Source organism: Lithobates pipiens, unplaced genomic scaffold (genome assembly GCF_037356315.1).
Source record: "Lithobates pipiens isolate NorthernLeopardFrog02 unplaced genomic scaffold, aLitPip1_a1.2 Scaffold_30, whole genome shotgun sequence".
In the NCBI taxonomy this organism is placed as follows: domain Eukaryota; kingdom Metazoa; phylum Chordata; class Amphibia; order Anura; family Ranidae; genus Lithobates; species Lithobates pipiens.
Window position 1 is genome coordinate 3,771,969 of NW_027507791.1, and position 23,703 is coordinate 3,795,671.

General features: G+C 40.8%; 1 protein-coding gene across 2 annotated transcripts in view; it reads left to right on the plus strand.

Moving 5' to 3' along the window:
- Positions 1-23,703, plus strand: part of MDGA2 (MAM domain containing glycosylphosphatidylinositol anchor 2) — a 1,078,966-nt gene that overhangs the window by 982,253 nt on the left and 73,010 nt on the right. For both annotated transcript variants that reach the window (XM_077463546.1, XM_077463547.1), the window contains exons 11-12: positions 1,569-1,746; positions 12,318-12,338. In XM_077463546.1, the coding sequence (XP_077319672.1) occupies positions 1,569-1,746; positions 12,318-12,338 (199 nt within the window). The remainder of the gene's footprint in view (positions 1-1,568; positions 1,747-12,317; positions 12,339-23,703) is intronic.

A 23,703-nucleotide genomic window follows, 5' to 3' on the forward strand; every position in this document is an offset into this window, starting at 1 on the left:
TATTGTCACTGACTTTCAACCACTGTTTGAAATGTCTGTAATGTATGCATCCTTTTGGCTCTTAATAAAAAATGTTTGGAAAAAATAGTCAGCAGCTACAGTATTTGTAGCTCCTTTTTTAAATTTTTTTTAATACAGCTTGATATTGAGATTGTAATACCACTTTAAAAACTGTTCTTGAGACTGACTTGTGACAATTCTGCCTTTACAACTAGACATATGCGGTTTGATTCGTTCAGAAATTGAAATTCAGATGAGTTTTTCATTATTTAAAAATTCGGATGTATCCCAATCTCCGAATTACAATAGTAACGAATTTAAACGTATCTGAAATAACAAATCAAAATTTCAGGTGAAATTAGAATTCAAATAGCATTCAAATTGAATTTGAATAGTTTTCGAATTCATATTTCTGAAAAGAATAAAATAGAATAGAAAAGAATAGAGTGTAACACAGAACAGAGTACAAACTAAAAGAATATAAAAAAATATATAATAGAAACAAAAGGGGCAGAATAGAAAATAAAATAAAGTAAAAAAAAAAAGAACAAAATAGAATAGAATGAAAATAAAATACAATAGAATATATTCATCTTCTGAAATTCGATTTTTGAATAGAATACATTTAAATTGGAATAGAATAGAAAATAAAATAAAATACAATACAAAAGAATAGAATAAAAAAGAAGGAATATAACAATTTGAAATTGGAATTTTCGAATAGAACAAATTCACATTTTGAAAAGAATACATTTGAATAGAAAAGTATAGAATAGACTACAAACTTTACAAACTAGAGGAATAGAAACAAATATAATAGAAACAAAAGGGGCAGAATAGAAAATAAAATAATATTTATTAAGATATATTGTGCAATGTGTATTTCTATGTTGTATGTTGAAATTTGACTTCATAAAGAAAAAGTGATTATGAAAAAACACAAAAATGTAGGTAAATATTTAAACATTTTCCGTTCTGCACATGTCTATTTACAACTTGGACTGGGGAATACATTTCTCCAATAAATTAATATTTTGAATATCTTTTCTGCATTATGGGGTACAGAAAACGTTGATTTCTATGTTTTGTGTCAAACATAAACAATCATCTGTTTAAAGTGGAAGTAAACTCTTTTTTTGCACTTCTACCTACAGGAAAGCCTATAATAAGCCTTTCCTGTAGGCAGAGTGAATATCTCCTAAACTTGCATGGTTTGGAAGATATTCACAGCTCTGAAAGGATGGCATACCCATAGCATTCCTTCAGAGCCTCGTGCCACGGTCAGTGACATCATTGTGCCACGGCCAATCAGCACGCAAACCTGAAAGGAAAACCGGGTGAAGATGGGAGCCCTCTCAGCAGTGACAGCGCACCGCTGGAGGGCTTTTTTCTAAGGTAAGCATTTCATAATGTGCTAGTATGCAATGCATAATAGTACATTATGCCTTTACCTTACAGGGTTTCAAAAAAAAAAAAAAATTGGTACGGTTTACTACCACTTTTAGTGGCCTGATGAGAGTTGGATAGCATTTGTTTAGCATAACTTTTTTTTTGTCTCATTTTGCCAGGCCGGGCAACAGCGCTGGTGGGAAACGGAAATTTCAGTGGAAGGAAATATTAAGAGGGGAGAGCTAATTACAAACAATCTAACTAAACTGGTGAAGCCAGAACCATATGAGATCCGCCTAACGCCTATCAACAGATTTGGAGAGGGAGACTCGGCTATTAGAATTATCAAGTATAGCGGTAAGTAAATTATGCTGTGGGGGGTGGGGTCAGTGTAAATTTAATCTGAATTGAGCTACGTGCATGGCTGTTTTTGTGGGTCAGTTATTTGTGTGTCTTAAAGTGGGGTGCTCCCTAAAAAAAACAAAATGTAAAAGTCATCAGCTACAAATACTGCAGCTGCTGACTTTTAATAATCAGACACTTGCCTGTCCCAGGGTCCAGCGATGCAGGGGAACGAAGCCCCCCCCCCTCATTCCCGCTCTGCTTGCAGTGCAGGCATTCTTAATGTGGGCCCCCGGCTGTGGCTTCACAGTTGGGCACCAACTGCGCATGCGCAAGCAGCGCTGGGCGCCGTGATACATCACACAGTCATCTGGGACACGTGACAGGTCTCAGATGACTGTGTGGCAAGAGGGGAAGTGATGTTACCAGCCCGGGCATTGAAGAAGGCAGACTATGAGGGACCCCCTAGCAACAGGCATTTAGAGGTGAGTAAAAAACATTTTTTTGCAATTTTTTTTTTTTTTGGTGAAAACATTACTTTCAAGTTAAACTAAACAATATTTTTATTCTCCCAAAGTTAACAATACACATCAATACTACTAAATAAGCCTGTAATCCATGTATAATAAGATAGGGGGTGAGTGTTGCAGCTTTCAAATTATTCTCCTCAATGGGGTCTGTCAGGGGCTCTGATTACTCTGCTACCCCTCCCAACAGTGACCTGACAGTGTAATACCCTTTCGATCTCTAATAATAACAGAGACCAGGTACCCTGGAAGGGGTGCTTCTGAGGCGATCTGAGCTCCTGTTGACACTCCATATCAGTGCTTCTTCTGTGAGCTTTGAGGATGAATTACTTCCAAGGTGCCTGCAGAAACAAAAGTAGGTGACACCTGCCTTTACACGCACCTGGACTTTAATGGCATCCCAGTCTTATGCTGGCCATACACTATACGAAAAATCGGCCGAGTGCGCTTTCGAATAACGAACATACGTTCGTGGGAGCAAACGATCACGCCATCAGGTAAGTAGCGATTTTCGAACAATAAATTGTTTAAGAACATCAATGTGTCGTTTTTTCGTGCGTTTTTTTCATATAAAAAGGAAGTGTCAAAATGTGTTTGACCTCTGCACTGTGGCTTCCTGTGTGGTTCACGTATACGCACAGAGGTGGAGCAACGTACGTTCGTCATAACGAATCCTGTGCATAGTAGAGATCTACTGCACCACCTTCAATATGGATGTGGATGAGAGGACCATTGCCATAGTAATGCTTGGAGTGATGGCTATACAGCAAGCAGAGGAGCCCAGAAGCAAAAGGCGAAGGTTATGGAGTAAAGAGTGGCTGAAGAACCGTGATGACTTCTCTCATATAAGATTGGTTCGAGAGCTGAAGGAAAACAATCGCAATGATTATCGGAACTATCTGAGGATGCCTGATAAGTCCTTTCAGCTGCTACTGAGTAAAGTGTCACCCCCTCATAATAAAAAAGGGCACGGTCTTAAGACCTAGCATCACAGAGGAGCAGAGACTGGAAGCAACACTTCGTTTTGTGGCAACTGGACGAAGTTTTGAAGACCTCAAATTCACCACTGGAATCTCTACCCAGTCGCTTGGCCGCATCATACCTGAGACCTGCCAAGCCATCATAAGAATCATGCAAGACGAATACTTAAAGGTAATGACACTGTGCTTTTATTTTTCAAAATTAAACACTGTACAGCTTGCTTTGTTAAACTTTGAATTTACAAGCTCAAAACATAACAGTAAACTCAAACTAGTTCATAACATGTCAAACTGACAAAGATAACATCGTTTAAACTAAATGTATGTGATTCACAAAGATGTGTACTGATAATAATGTTCCCAGTTGCTTTGTGGACAATCCTGCTGTGTGTATGGTACGTGCCACTGATGCATTTGTTGAGGTAGTTGCGATGATTGTGTGTGTGTGGTTTTGTGCTCAGCTAAGTGCGTATTTGTGGTCAGCTCCCCCTTAATCCTTTATTAAGAAGCTGAATGAGTAACGGTTCCAGTAATTGTTTTTGGTCTTCTGACATCCTGCGCATTTTCTTGGCAGCAAAGGCACCCAGGTTATCACATCCATCCCTCTTCTGATTTAACGCTACAGATGCTTGTAGTAGAAAGTTGCCTGTAGAATCTTGCCTTGTCTTTCTCTTTTTGTTCCTGCTTACTGGTGGTGATGTGCCAGTTTGTGCTTCATTGCTAAATAGATCCTGTATAATAAAGTAAAATTAGAAACTGTATCTATAATTAAGCCTTACATTTTTTTAACCATTTATTTTTACCTTTGCACAGCTACCGGCATCTGTGGAGGAATGGAAAGCAACAGCTAAACAATTTAATGACTATTGGTATTTCCCCAACTGTGGTGGTGCCACAGATGGCAAACATGTTTGCATAACGCCCCCAGAAAAATCTGGCTCCTTCTATTATAATTATAAAGGCTACTTTAGCATCGTCCTAATGGCAATCGTGAATGCAAAGTATGAGTTTATCTTTGTGGATATTGGCAAAAATGGACGAAATTGTGATGGGGGAATAACCGCATTTTTTCATCATTTAAAAAATGAACTACTAAATCTACCATCCCAAGAGGACACAGTGGAAGGACTAAACTTCATATTTGTTGCAGATGATGCATTTGCATTATCTGAGCATGTGTTGAAACCATTTGCCCTTAAAAACCTTACACCTGATCAAAAAATCTTTAATTACAGGTTATCTTGTGCTAGACGAGTTGTTGAAAATGCTTTTGGTATTATGGCCAACCACTTTCGTATCTTCCATACAGCAATAAATGTAGCCCCCCCCACAAAATTGACACTATAGTTCATTGCTTCTGTGTGTTACATAATTTCTTAAGGCGTACTAGCTCCACCTACATGCCACAAACCCTGGTGGGCCAGGAAGATACTCTGTCTGGGGATGTCAGGCTGGTGAGTGGTGTAATGAAACTGAAGGGCTATTAAACCTAGGTCGTGCCCCACCACGTCTCTCCAGTCAACTCGCTCGTCAGAATCGCCTGGATTATATGCAATATTTTCTGGGTCGTGGAACAGGATATTGGCAAAATAATCTTTAAATGATATATGTATATTTGAGTGGCTGCATTTATATCTTATTTCAGTAATAAACACAGGTGTCATGTTCTTTTTTAGTTAAAATAAAAAAAGGACAAAGGTACATGTGCTTTCAGTTTTGTGTTTGTGATGTGTTTGTGATGTGTTTTGCAATTTTTTATGTATTATCTTGAATTTTTAATTTATGACCTGTACATATAAAAGTGTATTACAAAAAATAATATGATGACTTACCTGACTGTCTGCCATTTCCTCAAATGTTCCTGGTCAGTCAGAAATTGAAGACTCTCAAAATACCACAGGCGTGGCACATAGACTTGATCTGCACCTGTACCTGATTTTTTGAAATCATTAATTTTATTCAATTCTTTTTTGAAGATAGTACACAGATTTGCAATTTTTTGCTTAACATAGGACATACTGTATCTGCTTTGGCATACACAACTGTGCATAGTTCTGCTAATTTAGTATATGCTTAAGTACGTTTTTGACGGTCTGAATAGTCTTTGCTGCGTACTTTCCAAAAACATTTAAGGTCTCGGTACATTTCAAGAAATTGTTGCAGGAAATGTGGTGAGGTAAATTTATCCACCATTGCTCCTGTAATAAGAAACAATGCATCATTGTTCAGTTGCCAAACTACACCTAACAATACCCTAGAACACAGGTGACAAACACAAGGCCTGTGTGCCGAATCTGGCCCTCCAGGCCATTTCATGTGGCCCTCGCACCTCTCCTGCAGCTGCAGGAGAGCTCCAGCCCTCCTCAGGTCCTCCCCCAGACCCTTACTTTATGCTTTCAAGCAATGCATCCAGCTTCTTCCCAGCAGCAGCATAAGGAAGGGGTGGTGCACTGTGATATAAGGGAGAGTGGGGGACTCCACTTCTAAAGGTGGGGTGGCGCTTGATATCTAATGTAAGGGGAGGGGATGAGCTGGACATCTAATCTTACAGATGTAACCGGCCCTTTTGTGGGCAATAATGATGCTGATGTGACCCACAGTGAAATTGAGTTTGTCACCCTTGTCCTATAACTATTGTACTGGTCTGCTTTACCTTCAGTTTTTCCGAATCTTCTGTCTATTGGTCAGTGAAATTGTTCGTCTGGTCAGTGGCATCGAGCTAGAGTATGTTCTGTGTTCGTACGTGACGGCGTTCTGTGTGCCGGGTCGGACTGTACCATGGTGCATCATGGGAGTTTCGAAGCTCCGCCCCTCTTCATCCAGCGTCATCTTTAGCAACAGAACGATGGCTGAGGAAAAGGAGCATGTCGTTCCCGACTGATTAAGCCTGGAAAGTTTAAAAAAAAAAGACAACACCTATGTCCCTGGATGAGATGAAAACTATGGTGAAGATTCTGGAAAAAAATTATTATCATGGGAGGCGCAAAAACTACCCCAGGCCTAATACAAGAAAGGACAACATCATGGAGAAGGTTGTCCATGTGCTGGAGAAGAAGTATGGTGTGGAGCGAACAAAGGACTAGCTGTGCAAGAGATGGTCTGACTTGAAGCATAGGGAGGAAGCCCAGTTGCATAAAATACATAGAATTATCCAAAAAGGTATTTTAGCTCATTTTCTGACATTTCTGCTCACTCAGCTAGGCATGCAATCCATGTAGTCTCTCTGCAATGTCTTCATCAATGCAAACTATATTCTTTAGCATGCATGCTTTTTTTAAAGATTTTTTCTTTCATAAACCTAGACATACCCAACAAAGCACACTTTGGGAACAACAGAACTGCGACAACAAGAATGGATATTGTTCTGGTTGATGACACAGCTGCAGCTACTGCTATAGGACCGGATGTTGATGATGATGCAGAACCATCCCAAACTATAACAGATGTTGAAGTAGACCAGGCCCAGCATTCCTCTGAGACCATCACAGGCAGCACAGGTAAGCCACGACACATACACTTTAACATCAACTCCATTTTCAAAACAATTTCCTGATTTTTCTTTATTTTTTCTTATCTTCAACAGCACATCATCTGTCTGAGGAACAGGGATTAAATTCCCTCACTGCCCAAAAGATTGGTATCTGATATTTTGAAGTGCTCATCAGAGTTAGAGAAACTCAAAGATCACTTGACCACTGTTCAAAAAAGTTTTATGGTTGTAGTTGACACACTATGCAAAATTTAACACGTGTCACTTTTCTACATTTTTTTTGTTCTTTTATGTTTGTATAGTTAAGTTCATGTGGTCATTGTTTGCACAAATTTGCACCAAAACTTCAGCTAGTTCTACTGTTGAGGACAAGCACTTTATTGTGGAAATACACATGGGATAACAGACAGGAAGGCAACTTACCATAACGAATACACCAGACACAGAGTTTATCACACAATATCGGTTGCAAAAAAAATAACACTGGGAGGGTGGGTAGCACCACGGCTATGCCTTCTGAGGCGAATGAGCTCCCCTTCACCGAATACCCCTTTATAGGCAGGGTCAGGTGGTTTATGGAAGGTTCAGAGGTAAAATTTACATGGCCTATCCTACTCTGCCATGTGACAGTACCTCAAATTTGCCAATCCTAGCCTAGTACTCTCCCTGCCTGTATACCTCTGACCTGACTCACATGGCCTAACCCCTACAGGCCATGTGACCTCTAACCCCTACAGGTCATGTGACCTCACCTCAGTGCACTTAACCTAACAAGGCAGCCTTGAAACTGCCTCCTGCTGTAATCCCATGATGAAAGGTGTGTTCTTAGAAACCTCTTTCCCTTTCCCTCCACTCTATTTGTAATGTGGGCACTTCATGCACATTTAAACTTCAGGCCTGCCATCTAAAAACACGTGGTTGGAGCAAAGCTGTCTTTCAAGTTTGTGCAGCCAGTCACCTCTACTATAGTTGTGTTCAGACACAAGTCAAATATGTATGGACACATACTGTATGGTAGTGTTTTCATGCACACAAATATCACATATGTGGACATGCACTTATAGTAGGGGTGACTGCCATCACAAACTTCAAACAGAAACTCAAACCAGGTTTTTTATGCAGGCTAAAATCTCAAGACTACTGATAATGTTTGATAAAAAATGACATTTTGGAAAACTATGAGCGATACTGGTACTTAAAAATCATTGGTTGATGGATGTATAGTGTTCAGTAGTAAAATGTGAGAATAACATTTTTGGATGCTATTTAAAAAAAAAAAAAGATGCACAAAAAAAGTTTGTAACAATATTTCTTTACTTTTATTAAAAAAATGACATTTGCAATAAAGTTTTAATATTGCATATTTGGTCTGTTGTACTATTTTTTACAAGATAGATATATTACGATTGACCAGGTTGCAGGTTATATAGTTGTTGGTGTGGACGATTTGTCATGACATTTTGACGTGAACATTCTTTGGCACGAATATTTACCTTCCGGGTCAAATGTTGTGCACACATGCGCAGTAGCAACCATTAGTTTTTTCATGGACGAATAACACATTAACCTTGCAATTTATCGTTCGTTCAGCAGAAGTTTTCCAAACTTGCGGTTCGTTTTTTTTTTTTACACAAAAACATCACCAACGATTAACGATTTGTGCCCATTAACTTGCCAAAAAACTAACAAAGTGTGTACATGATCGATTTTCGGCCGATTTTTCGTATAGTGTATGGCTAGCATTAGTCCGTAGGGTTCAATATTGAGTTGGCCCACCATTTCAAATCTTTTGAGAAGGCTGTCCACAAGGTTTAGGAGTGTGTCTATGGGAATGTTTGACCATTCTTCCAGAAGGCCTGGCTCGCAGTCTCCGCTCTAATTCATTCCAAAGATGTTCTAACGGTTCGAGGTCAGGACTCTGTGCAGGCCAGTCAAGTTTTTCCACCCCAAACTTGCTCATCCATGTCTCTATGGACCTTGCTTTGTGTACTGGTCCAAATCATTTGGTTGAGGGGGGACTATAGTGTGGGGTTGTTTTTGAAGGGGTTGGGCTTGGCCCCTTAGTCCCAATGAAGGAAACTCTTAGGACATCAGCATACCAAGACATTTTGGACAATTTCATGCTCCCAACTTTGTGGGAATAGTTTGGGGATGGCCCCTTCCTGTTCCAACATGACTGTGCACCAGTGCACAAAGCAAGGTCCATAAAGACATAGATGAGTGAGTTTGGGGTGGAGGAACATGACTGACCTTCAACCCTATTCAACACCTTTGGGAGGAATTAGAGCGGAGACTGTGAGCCAGGCCTTCTCATCCGACATCATGGCCTGACTGCACAAATGTGCTTCTGGAAGAATGGTCAAACATTCCCATAGACACTCTCCTAAACCTTGTGGATGGCCTTCACAGAAGAGTTGAAGCTGTTATAGCTGCAAAGGGTGGGCCAACTCCATATTGAATCCTACGGACTAAGACTGGGATGTCATTAAAAATCAAGTGTGTGTAAAGGCAGGTGTCCCAATGGTTTTCGTATGAGAGTGTATGTAAATACTGTGCTTGAATGTCCTTGTCCTGGTCATAGATTTCCTTTACAGACCTAACAGCAAGGGGGTATCGCACATAATGCAGTGGCAGCAGCCACGGGGATTGTATGTGAAACCGACCGACAGACTTCTGCCTGTCAGGTGAGAGCATTCGAGTGGCTCCGCTGCTGCCAAATCTCTCACACACCCCTCGCCGCAGCTTTCTGCCATGCTTACCGATTGCCTATCGACGGACCCGGGTGCCAGCGGGTAGCGGGTAAGGAGAAGAGCAAATGCATGTCTGCTCTCCTCCACCTTCTTATTGTGAACCGGAAAGCTCAATGTCTAGCTCTCGGTGTCCCCATATGATGAAAAAAATTTAAGTAAAAAAAAGTTTTTTATTTTTTTGCAAAAAATAAAGTTATACCCAAGTACATAAAATCCCCCCCGCACAAATTTTAAACCCTCACATGTACACACGCACAAACGTAAACGCATGCGGTGGGTTGCCTACTCATGGAAACGTTGATTGCGATACACATGTTGAATATCGCCATACATGCCAGAGTGAGAACAATATTTCTAACACCAGATCTCCTCCGTAACACTAAACTGATACCTTTGGGGGGGGGGGGCTTTTGAAGCGTCGTTTATTGAAATTATCGGGTACTGAAGTTTGATGCCATTTCACGGGCACGCAAAAATTGAAGGTTTGGCATGTTGGGTATCTTGTGAGGTAAAACAGTGATATAATACCGAGTCAATTTTGTTACCTTATTATAAACGCGCACAGCTGCTCAACATTCCAAGTGATACACCACACTAGTTTCAAAATTGATAGTAATAAATTAATGTAGCGCTAAGTATATTAAATATAAATTTAAGGTCCAAATCTCTAATGTTGATGGATCCTACACATAAATAATAAATAGTCCATTAAATGAAAATAAAAACGAAAATGTCTTCTTTTAATCCGTGTTCCCACACAATTCCACCACACTGGTATTTGTCCTCAGAAGGAGTGCACACCACCACCAGTACAAATGAAGAGGAATGCTCTGTACACACGGTCAGACATTCCGACGACAAAATTCATCGGATTTTTAAGGACGGATTTTGGCCCAAACTTGTATTGCATACACACAGTCGCACAAAGTTGTCGGAAAATCCGATCGTTCTGAACGCGGTGACGTAAACCACGTACGATGGGACTATAAAGAGGCCAGCAGCCAATAGCTTTCGTCTCCTAATTTATTCTGAGCATGCGTGGCACTTTGTCCATCGAAATTGTCTACACACATTCGGAATTTAAACGATCGGATTTTGTTGCCTGAAAATTTTATATCCAGATCTCAAACTTTGTGTGTTGGAAATTCAGATGAAAAAAAGTCAGATGGAGCCCACACACGATCGGATTTTACGACAACACAATCCGATCGCACATCTTCCATCTGGAAGTCCGACCGCCTGTACAGGGCAGAAGAGAGAGTAAAGGACCCGTGGGTAGATCCACTTATGAGTTTTAACTCATCTGGGAGGTGAGAGGGCATTTGTACTGGTGGCGAATATCACTGTGGTGGAATTGTGTGGGAACACGGATTATAAGAAGAGATTTGTGTTCTTAATTTCATTTAATGGACTATTTATTATTTATGTGTAGGATTCATCAACATTAGAGATTTGCACCTTAAATTTTCTATTCAATAATACATAGCACTACATTAATTTATTACTATCAATGTTGGGTATCTATTTACTCGGTGCAAACTCATCTTTTGTATTTTACCAAAAATGTGGGTCATTTATTGCATTTGTATGCCCTAAAATTCACGTTAGTGTGTTTTTTACTCACATTTTCTAGACCTTTGCTGTAATATAGTGCGATATAAAAAATTGGATCCACCACTATTTTGTTCTTTAGGATATCTGCTTTCAGAAAGTATATAATCTGTGTAGGTTTTGTGTAAACTTCAGGCCTAAAGTGATTTTTTTTAAACATGTGTGCAAAGAAACAAAAAAAAAGTGAAAACAGCTCTGGCAGCTAAAGGGTTAAAGTAGAACTAAAGGCAAAAAATTTTGTTTTCATTTTTGGATAGAGCAAGGGAGGTTTATAACCCCTGACAGTTTTTCTTTCGCTATTTGTGTCCCATTGCAGATATTTCCCTTCTTTTCCTGTCCTTTGGCCAAACAGGAAGTGAGATGAAATTGCTGAAAATTAAGGGAATTCCTTGGGGACCCTATTGGAAGATTTCCCCTCCATAACTTTTTCAAAATTTGGGATTTTCTTTTTATTTCACTTTCAATGATAATGGTAAACCGGATAAATAGAGGGTGAATCTCCCTAACGGGGGGCACAGACAGCAATAAAAAAATAAAATTTAAAAAAAACTGACAGGTGTTCTAATCCCTCTCCAATCTATCCAAAACTTAAAAAAAAAAGTTTTGCCTTTAGTTATACTTTAACGTTTTCCAAAACATTAGCTGTGTTTTGTTTACAGAAATGATTCAACGCCTAAGACTAATGCCCTGTGCACGCGGTCGGACGTTCCGACGACAAAATCCATCAGATTTTTTCCAACGGAAGTTGGCTCAAACTTGTCTTGCATACACACGGTCGCACAAAGTTGTTGGAATTTCCGATCATTCTGAACGCGGTGACGTAGAACACGTACGTCGGGAGTATAAACGGGCCAGTAGCCAATAGCTTTCGTCTCTTAGTTTATTCTGAGCATGCGTGGCACTTTGTCCGTCGGAAATTGTCTACACACGATCGGAATTTCTGCGATCGGATTTTGTTGTCGGAAAATTTTAGATCCAGCTCTCAAACTTTGTGTGTGTCGGAAATTCCGGCGGAAAAAGTCTGATGGAGCCCACACACGATCGGATTTTCCGACAGCATGATCCGATCGCACATTTTCCGTCGGAAAGTCCGACCGAGCGTACGGGGCATAAGAGGTCTATATATATAATCTATATCTTGTAAATGAAAATGTGTGGCTTTTGATAGTTGAAGATGAAGGAGATGTTTTACACATGGTAATAATCTCTTTTTATTCTTGCTTTTCAGCTCCAATTAATCCTCATTTACGTAAGTACCAAATATTCAAATTCTGCAGGATGATTACTAAACCATTGTTGTTTATCACTTTAACTGTGAAATTCATGTAAAATGGCTTTCCCGGAAAACTTATGTATAGTCATGTGAAGGGTTCACACCACATCTTCTGAGCTTTTATGAGACATTTGCAGTTACGGATTTCACACTCACTGCTGCCTGCTGCTAAAAATTGTTATTTTGCTTTAACCTTAAAGCGGTAGAAAACCACACCTGGTGAAAAAAGAAAAAAAGAAAAAAAAAAAGGAAATTCCTCCAAGGCAATGTCATAATGTAAATTAAATTGAAATAGTGAAAGCGCATTATCGAAAAGAAAAGCACCATAAACCAAGCAGTTTGATTCAAATAATTTATTTGTTGAAATCTGTATCAATGACAGACTTCCTAAATAAGACACCTTTATACTAGAAAACATAAAACATATAACATGTATAAAAACATTGTTAAAAAGACAATCTGGATTGTCAGCCCACATGCTGGAAATTCTATGATAAAGATAATTATCTCAGATATGAAAAAACTGGGAATGGGAATTCCCGTTACTAATAAAGTGCACAGGGAGCAAAGGTAGCAATTGGCAAATTTTGTATTGAACACAAAGGGGATATCTGGCTTGTACGTCCCTTTGAATTTGCAGCCGTGCCATCGCGTGCGCGCACGCCGGCCCAGAGCTCTGTGATTAGGCTTGCCGGTCCCGCGGACTCTATGTCTGCGGGGATACCCGCGATTGTCTCACGGAAAGGAAGAACGGGGAGATGCTAATGTAAACAAGCATCTCCCCGTTCTGCCTAATGACACTGTCACTGATCATAGCTCCCTGTGATCGGGAGCGGTGATCAGTGATGTGTCACACACAGCCCATCCCTCCCACAGTTAGAACACATCCCTAGGACACACTTAACCCCTACAGCGCCAGCTAGTGTTAAGCCCTTCACTGCCAGTCACATTTACACAGTAATCAATGCAATTTAATGGCACTGATCGCTGTATAAATGTGAATGGTCCTAAATTGGCACCAAAATTGTCTGACGTGTCCGCCATAATGTCGCCGTCACAATAAAAATCGCTGATCCCCACCATTACTAGTAAAACATTTTTTTTAGAAAAATGCCATAAAACTATCCCCTATTTTGTAGACCCTATAACTTTTGCGCAAACCAATCAATCAATCAAACGCGTATTGTGATTTTTTTTTTTTTTACCAAAAATATGTAGAAGAATACGTATCGTCCTAAACTGAGGGAAAAGTAATTTTTTTTATATATATTTTTGGGGGATATTTATTATAGCAAAATGCAAAAAATATTGCTTTTTTTCAAAATTGTTGCTCTATTTTTGTTTATAGCGCAAAAAATAAAAACCGCAGAGGTGATCAAATACCACCAAAAGAAAGCTCTATTTGTGGGAAAAAAGACATCAATTTTGTTTGGGAGCCACGTCGCACGACTACGCAATTGTCAGTTAAAGCGACGCAGTGCCCAAAGTGCTCTGGTCTTTGGCCAGCAAAATGGTCCGGGGCTTAAGTGGTTAACTACTTCCCACCCGGCCACTGTATATAAACGGCCGGGTGGGTGCTCTCTCCTTCTGAGAGGGCGTTCAGGAACGTCCTTCAGAAGCAGGGGGATCGCGCACACGTGGGTTCGCACAGCGGCGCAATCCCGATGCGCTCGTGTCACCCAGACTCGCTGTGTCTCAGATCGGCAGGAAAGCTCTGTCATCGGCCCTCTTGATCACATGACGCCCCTGTCAAATCACAGCCGTCATGTGATATAAATACAGAGCTGGTTGCTAGGTTCACACAAGTTGTCGGTGAGGAGAGGAGAGCGGATTGCTGAAGCCAGCTGGTGATCAGTGAGTATGAGCTTTTTTTCTTTTTTTACAGCGTTTACTCACTGATCACCAGTCTAGTGCCCCTACAATGTAAAAAACACGAAGGAAACATACTTCCCCAAAACACATGTCCACACATAGTAAAAACACATGTCCCCACATATGTCCCAATGATTATCTGCACACATATGTCTGTGATCACCTGCGCACATCTGTACATGATCATTTGCCTACATATGTCTGTGATCATACAAACCAATTATTACTTAACTGATTTTTTTTTTACCACAAACATGTAGAATACATTTTGGCTTAAATTTATGACAAAATTCAATTTTATTGGATTTCTTTTAAAATAGAAAGAAGAAAATGTTGTTTTTTTCAAAATTTCCGCTCTTTTTCTGCTAATATCGCAAGAAATAAAAAACGGAGTCAAGAATAAATACCACCAAAAGAAAGCTCTATTTGTATGAACAAAATAATAAAAATTTAATTTTGGGTACAGCGTTTCATGACCGTGCAATTGTCATTGAAAGTGCGAGAGCGCTGAAAGCTGAAAATTGGTCTGGGAAGGAAGAAGAAAGGGCCCAGTAGTGATGGGGTTAATCACCAAGATCAAGCTCCTATACTACCGAAAATTGGAGTCCAAACTAGACACTGATCAATCTTGATGGAGGTAACTTTCTGTGTATAGCAAGTAGTATCTCCTCATAATCATGTGTATTATAATCGGTCATTGATTTAAAGCGACAAGTATTTCCTCAATATAGATAGGGAATGGTTGTGACAAACCACAGGAAAATGATAATCAAAGAATGTTGCAGTTATGTAGTACAAACCATACATTAAGGATTTCGCAGTGAAGGTAGCAGTAAATACTAGATCCTTAATTGAAAAGGGTTGAGGATTAAGAACTGCTGATGTGGAATCTTGATTTAATTTTCAAGACAGCAGATTTCTTTGTTTTAATAGATACAGATCACAGTATCTGTAGATGTATCAGCTTCACAGTGGCTAGAGTAATAAATCATCGTTTTTCCAGTCAAATCTCAGCAATTCAGCGTTATTTAAAACTGTATGAATGGCTAATTGCCAGAAAAAGTACTTGCTGTTACAATGAAGCTGGGGTTCAGTGAACCAATGATTGGATCTGTTGGATGATGGCCACGGAGCTTTGTTTCCATCCTTCAGAGTTATCCTCACATAAAGTTGCTGCAAAAGAGGTTTTTCTAGGTAATAGTGGTTACAATCCAGAGACGGAGCAGGCCGGCTGGCCTATCTTCAAGTCCCTTTTCAGAGATGTTGCTGCTTGTGTGTGGGTTCCATTGCCGGATTGAATAATGTGATGACATCACCTGATTGACACGTTTCGTCCTCCAATCAGAGGAATTCTTCAGAATCGCTCATTATGAGACCCTTCTCTTAGAACAAAGACCTCCATTGCTGCATTGTCACAGCTGAGAGGGCTCCCATTTCCCCTGGTCTTCCTTCGGGGGGTTTGCAGTCCCCGGCTGCATGAGTGGCCAGGCGCGCAATGACGTCACTGTTTACGGCAAAGTCTTTGAACTGTATACCGGTCCTTCAGAGTGCATGCGTCGATGGCGACGCCAGCTGCATGAACTCTGAATATCTCCTAAACAGTGAAAGTTTAGGAGATATTCACAATATATACAGGTAAGCCTGATTATAGGCTTGCCTGTAGGTATATGTGGTGTAATAGTGTTTAGTACCACTTTACCCAATGTAAAACAATAGTTAAGGTGAGAAGGGGAGAAAGGAGTGGGGTTATATAATATTTTTTTTTATTTTTGAGGTTGCCTTAAAGGATAAGTTCACTGAAATAGCAGATCACTGGTGCCATAAATCCCCATATAGGCAAGCAGATACACTGACAGGAAGAATTAATGAACTACCTCAGTGCTTCACATCGCTTTAGTAGTTCATTAGTAGTAGTTCATTAACCAGTTCAGCCTCAGAAGAATTTACCCCCTTCCTGACCAGAGCACTTTTTGCGATTCGGCACAGTGTCACTTTAACTGACAATTGCGCGGCCGTGCGACGTGGTTCCCAAGAAAAATTGCCGTCCTTTTTTTCCCACAAACAGAGCTTTCTTTTGGTGGTATTTGATCACCCCTGCGGCTTTTATTTTTTGCACTATAAACAAAAAAATTCGTCAATTCTGAAAAAAACGCATTTTGTTTTTTACTTTTTGCTATAATAAATATCCCCCAAAAATATATAAAAAAAAATTTTTTCTCAGTTTAGGGCGATACGTATTCTTCTACGTATTTTTGGTAAAAAAAATCGCAATAAGTGATTATTGATTGGTTTGCGCAAGTTATAGCGTTTACAAAACGGGATAGTTTATGGCATTTTTATAAAAAATAAATAAATACATTTTTAAATGGCGGCGAACAGCGATTTTTATTGTGACTGCGACATTATGGTGGACACATCGGACATTGTTGACACATTTTTGGGACCATTGTCATTTTTACAGCAATCATTGCTATACAAATGCACCGATTCCTGTGTAAATGACACTGGCAGTGAAGGGGTTAACCACTAGGTGGCAGTGTAGGGGTTAAGTGTGTCCTAGGGGTGTGTTGCTAACTGTGGGGGTGTGGCTATGTTTTACAGATCACTGTCACTTGTTGCTAGGCAGAACATTCTTCCTCTCCGTGAGGTAATTGAGGGTATGCCCGCGGCGATCGAGTCCGCGGGACCCGCGACCGGACTCACGGAGCTTACCATTGGCGCCCCCCGCTGCCTCTTAAAGGGCAATGTACAGGTACGTGATTTTGCCTGTACGCGCCCTTCTGCCGTCATATATCGGCGTGAGGCGGTCGGGAAGCGGTTAAGAACTACAAGCCAACATCCGCAAAAGTTCATACACAGAGCTCGGTGTACTCTGTGTATGAATAATGCGGCCATGTGGGCGGAGCACCTTCAACTTCTCCCTGTACTGCTGTCACAGGGAGGGGAGGATCACAGAGAGGCTGCGGGAACAGCTGGAGACTGGCTAGGGCACTCCATGACCTTTAATGTGCTTCTTCTTGAGACACACTTTTGTTGCCTTGGCGTTATATTTTGGGTCATTGTCGTGCTGGAAGATCCATCCATGACCCATCTTCATTGTTCTGGCTGAGGGAAAAAGGATTGCATCCAAGATTTTACAATACATGGTTCGTCCTTTGGCCCGTTAATGTGGCAAAGTCGGTCTGTATCTTTAGCAGAGAAACAGCCCCAAAGCAGAATGTTTCCACCTCTGTGCTTGACTGTAGGGATGGTGTTCTTAGGGTCATAGTCAGCATTTTTTTTCCTCTGAACACAACCTGTCCCCCTCCTCAAGAAGGCACGTCAATGAACTTCTAAATCATTCAAACAAGGATTGGGAGAAAGTCCTGTGCTTAGAGGAGACCAAAATTTAGCTCTTTAGCATTAACTCAATTTGTGGTGTTTGGAATTAAGAATGCTGGCTGTGACTCTAAGAACACCATTCCTAAAGTCCAGCGTGGAGGTAGAAACATCATGCTTTGGGGCTGTTTCTTTTCTAAAGGTACAGGCCAACTTTGCCACATTGAGGGGCCAAAGGAAGGACCATGTATTGTACAATCTTGGATGCAAAGCTTTTTCCCTCAGCCAGAACAATGAAGATGGGTAATGGATGGGTCTTCCAGCATGACAATGACCCAAAACATACCGCCAAGGCAACAAAGGACTGCCTCCTGAAGAAGCACATTAAGGTCATGGAGAGGCCTAGCCAGTCTCCAGCACATAATTCTATAGAAAATGTATGGAGGGAGCTGAAACTTCAAGTTGCCAAGCGACAGCCAAGAATCCTTAAGGATTTAGAGAAGATCTGTGAAGAAGAGTTGAAGATCAAATACTTATTTTACACACTGAACTGCAACTTAATTTGTAGCTTTTGTTTTATATGTTTTGTTTCTGGATTTTTGGTTGATATTCTGTCTCTATCATTTTAAATATACGTATGATACAAAGTAATGAAGGGTCTATATTTTTTTAAGTGGGCAAACTTACAAAATCTGCAGGGTATCAAATCATTATTTTCCCCACTGTATATGTGCATTTTTCCCACTGTTGGGATCTTTAATGATGTCCCACTGTTAAGGATACCTCTGGGTTATTGCTCTCCTCCCTTTGGGTTCACTTCCACTTATCCGCATCACCAAAGAGAAAACTATACATAGTGCTTATCCTTTAAAATTACCAGACTTTATTTAAATAATATCTAATGTCCAGAACATTTACATGGTGCTGTGAGTGCACCAGACTGTATACTGCATAAAGTCAAAAGCCTTAGGCCGAGAGTTATGATCCTGCATAATATGTTTACCTCAATACTCATATGCCGTGTGCACTGTGATGTGACACCAGAATGGCCCCTACCCTATGCGTTGTGCCATATGGACATGTGGCTTTCTCAGGGGGACGTCTCAGTGGCTGCTTTCAGGGGAGTGGAGACAGCAGGGACAATGGCTGCAGAGCCTGGGCTGTGACATTATCCATAGATTTACTATGAGGCATCCGTTGTCTGCTATCCTTCCTCTCCCCTAAAGCTGGTACTGAAAGTCGATCACTTGACTGGACTAGAGCGCCCTTCAATTAGGTATGTATACACATTTTCAAATGAATGTTTGAATAAATATACACTAGATTACCAAAGGAATTGGGACGCACATGAACTTTAAAATTAAGGTCTGCCAATTATTATTTTTTTAAAGTCAGTAACTACAATTACTGCAGCTGCTGACTTTTTTAAAATCTATCCCTCAGCTGTCGGGTGCTGCCGCCACCATCTTTGGTGAAGGAATCAGGAAGTGAAGCCTTGCAGCTTCACTTCCTGGTTCCCTACTGCGCATGTGCAACTCGCGCTGCGCTATCCCACTGGTCACTGCTGTGTTCTGGGACCCATGTGTCTCCCAGAAGACAGCGGGGGATGAAGGAGGCGCCGGAAGTGGTGTAGATACCCACGGGTGGCTCTGGTATCTATGCCCGGAAGTGGGAGCAAAATATCTGAATTAGACAGGTATCTGCCCCCCCCTCCCCCCTGAAAGGTGCCAAATGTGGCACCGGGGGGTAAAAGCGGAAGTTCCATTTTTTGTGGAACTCCACTTTAATGGCATCCCAATCTTAGTCCATAGGGTTTACTATTAAGTTGGCCCACTCTTTTCAACTAGCTCAACAGCTTCAACTCTTCTGGAAAGGCTGTCCACAACATTTAAGAGTGAATCTATAGGAATGTTTGACCATTCTTCCAGAAGCGCAATTGGGAGGTCAGGCACTGATGTGGATGAGAAGGCCGGGCTCCTATTATCCCAAAGGTGTTCTATCAGGTTGTATAGGCCAGTCAAGTTCCTCCATCCAGAACTCACTCATCCATGTCTTTGTGGACCTTGCTTTGTGCACTGGTGTGCAGTCATGTCTGAGCAGGAAGAGGCCCTCCCAAATCTATTTCCACAAAGTTAGGAGCATGACATTTTCCAAAATGTCTTGATATGCTGACGTCATAACAGTTCCCTTCACTGGAACTAAGGGGCCAAGCCCAATCCCTGAAAAGCAACCCATACCATAATTCCCCTCCACCAAATGATTTGGACCGGTGCACAAAGCGGGGTCCATAAAGACATGGATGAGCGAGTTTGGAGTGGAGGAACTTATGCAGGCCAGGCTAAGTCCTGACCTCAACCCAAAAGGACACCTTTGGGATGCATTAGAGGGGAGACTGCAAGCCAGGCCTTCTCATTCGCATCAGTGCCTAACCTCACAAATACGCTTCTGGAAGAATGGTCAAGGTTTAGGACGCACTCCTAAACTTTGTGGGCAGCCTTCCCAGAAGACTTGAACCTGTTATACCGGTAGCTGCAAAGGGTGGGCCAACTCAATATTGAACACTACAGACTAAGACTGAGATGCCATTAAAGTTCATGTGTGTGCAAAGGCAGGCATCCCAATACTTTTTTTTAATATTGTGTATATAAAAATTGTCAGTACATTCAATGACTTGACAAATGCCTTTCAAAAGGACTTCAACATTTTGTTTGCTTTTAACATTAAATTTTGGAATGAATATAATTTACTGATCAAAAATCACATACAGTGTTAGAAACTTGTTAATTCAAGATAAATGTTCAGTCCTGACTTTTGAAGGCGTATTAACATACGCCTTCCTTTGCCATGTTCCTGGCAAAGGAATAGTCTATAGAAGTGAGTTTTGTAAAAATATTTCAGTATATACTGTGTACATAAAGTAATGGGTCCCAGGATCTTCGATACCCCCCTAAGTACTAGCTAAGCTCATTGTCTCACCCAGTGGAGAATGCTTATACAGTCCATGAAGATGTAAGAGGTTTGAGAGATATGAAGAAAAAAAAAACAGAAGAGTGTAAAAGCTAACTTTAACTAAAAGCTAAGTTCACTCAACCATCTTGTTTTTAAAACGTGTTTTAGCCTAATCATTAGCCGTTACCTTGATAGCGTCTGGTTTTATTTTGCCATTATAGAGAATGAATCCTTAGTACTCAATCTCATTAAGGGCAAGTGCATACTTTCCCAGGTTAATAGCCAGGCCTACGGATTTAATGATAGACATAATTTTGTCCATATGTTTTAAGTGCTCTTTCCTACTGGGACTGAACTCAGCTATGTCATCAAAATGGAGAACCATGTCCGTCCAAGAGACAATTGAGCCTTTGACTGAATGTAGCTAATGGCTTTTAAAGACATAGGAGAAGACATGAAAATGTGCAGAAAAAAAAGATGTTTTATTAATGTAGCCAGTCAGATAATTGTATTTGCTATCGGGCAGAAAAATTTAGATTCCGGGGGACTGGATAGTAATTCTAAAATCTGGAAGTTTTAGAACAGCCAAGGCATCCTTTAAAATTAGGCACAATCTGGAGGCACCCCATTCTAAAATATAAAAAAAAATTCTATATTTTTTACATAACACAGCAACATCCACACACATAGGACACCCAACAAAAGAGACCATTTATTCTACCAGAGCAATTACACCATTGCACACTGGTGTTAACTGGTACGGCAATGATTCTCTCACTTATTCAGCTAATGTGACCCCAGTGCTCACAGAGAGGGCCAGGGGAGGTTCAAACAAGAATGCTGCATAGGCAACAAATGTCTTCCTTATCAACCAATGACATCATTGGTTGTTAGGACACCAGTAGCTGGAAGGTTGTAATGGTGCACAATGAAAACCTGTGGCTTTGTGTAACTGAAAGGCGGCCTTTATCCACCCGCTTGCTTGTATACAGTTTTGTTGCAATTTTTAGGCATTTTTCCAAGGCACCACTGAAGAAACCTGATGGCACCCCAGGGTTCTTAGGCATGCTGGTTGAAAAAAGCTGGGTTAGAACAAACAACATAAAGGGGATACCTGCTCTGGGCATAGCAGAAGATCACAGCTTAAACTTCAGAAGTCTATAGAGCTGTAATGCACAGGAATGAGCAGAAGAGTGAACCTCGCGGCACAGAATGTAAACACGCGCCAAAGGCTGTGGATTTTCTTTTACTTCACTTTCAAAAGTAAAACAGGACAAATAGAGAGGATAAATCTCCTTGTCGGGGGCACAGAGAGCAATAAAAACTGACAAGTGTTCTAATCCCTCTCCACAACTTAAAAAAGTTTTGTCTTTTGTTATACTTTAAAATTGACATTGTATGGATTATTTAAGAGCGCAAACAGCAATATAGGTTTGCCAAGCATATTGGTATGTATTGTCAGGTGAGCACCCCCATTCCTCAAATAATGAACAGATAACAAATATATGGGACTTTTAAGGTGCCACGCTATATATTACACCTGTGTTACAATTCCATAATTTATTCAAATTCATATAAAACATTAAAAAAATACAACATGGTCTAGACAAGGCATGGTTTCCTTTGTAATTTCACAATATGTTCCACTAAAAAAGAAAAATTTGACCTATCCTAAGGGATACCACCTAGGTACTTTAAAATATTTCACAGGACCTGAGGTAGTGGGAAGTTTGGGAACCCATAAATGCATTAGATGTAATATTTACCAGCCATTGCTTAATAAACACAGTGAGCGATATGTACTGACCCCTGAATTCTGCCTCACTACTGACCCTTAAACTCTGCATCACTACTGACTCCTGAACCATGCATCACTGTCGCCCCCCTGAACTCTGCCTCACTTACTACTGACCCCTAAAATCTGTCTGACTTGCACTGACCCTGAACTCTGCCTGAATTACTACTGACCCCTGAACTCTGCCTCATTTAATACTGACCCCTGAACTCTGCCTCAATTACTACTGACCCCTGAACTCTGCCTCAATTACTACTGACCCCTGAACTCTGCCTCAATTACTACTGACCCCTGAACTCTGCCTCAATTACTACTGACCCCTGAACTCTGCCTCATTTAATACTGACCCCTGAACTCTGCCTCAATTACTACTGACCCCTGAACTCTGCCTCAATTAATACTGACCCCTGAACTCTGCCTCAATTAATACTGACCCCTGAACTCTGCCTCATTTAATACTGACCCCTGAACTCTGCCTCAATTACTACTGACATCTGAACTGAGCCTCAATTACTACTGACCCCTGAACTCTGCCTCAATTAATACTGACCCCTGAACTCTGCCTCATTTAATACTGACCCCTGAACTCTGCCTCAATTACTACTGACATCTGAACTGAGCCTCAATTACTACTGACCCCTGAACTCTGCCTCAATTAATACTGACCCCTGAACTCTGCTTCAATTAATACTGACCCCTAAAATCTGTACCACCTCTTACTGACCTCTGCCTCACTACTGACCCCTGAACTCTGCCTCACTTGCTACTGTCCCCTGAACGCTGTACCCCTTATTACTGATCTCTGCCTTACTACGGATCCCTGAACTCTGCACCAATTTAAGCCATGGACAATATTCAGAGCAATGAAAACCACAACCCATTTTTGCCAGGGTGCGCTGCACGCACCACACTTTCATTTTCTCAGGCAGGAGGGCCCAACTTACGATCTTGCACACAGGTTCACTGCTTTTAGAAAATCCCACCATGGCCAACCTTACTGAGAAGGTGCAAAGAGCACCATAGGCATCATATTGTGTCACTATTGCAATTTGAGACCAGAACCCCCCCAACCCCATAATATTCTTAATATGCATGGGGTGGTGACAGTGGTTCAGCCTACAAAATGGCTGCTGCTATTATTTAAATGTAATGGGTGTACTTTACATTGCTGCTGTGGATGCAACAGTTTATTATATCTTATAGGCAGACTTATGGTTTCAATTATTTCTTAGAATTTGTGGATATGAGGCTGTAGGGATATGTAACAAATTTTCTGTCCAGAACTTTTAGTGAGAGTACAAAAGTTCATGCAGTGCCCTTTGTCGCTGCTTTATAAATTTCTTTACTTTAAAAAAAAAAAAAAAATTAACACCACGACTCCATGTAAAGTTCAAATCTCTTTCATTA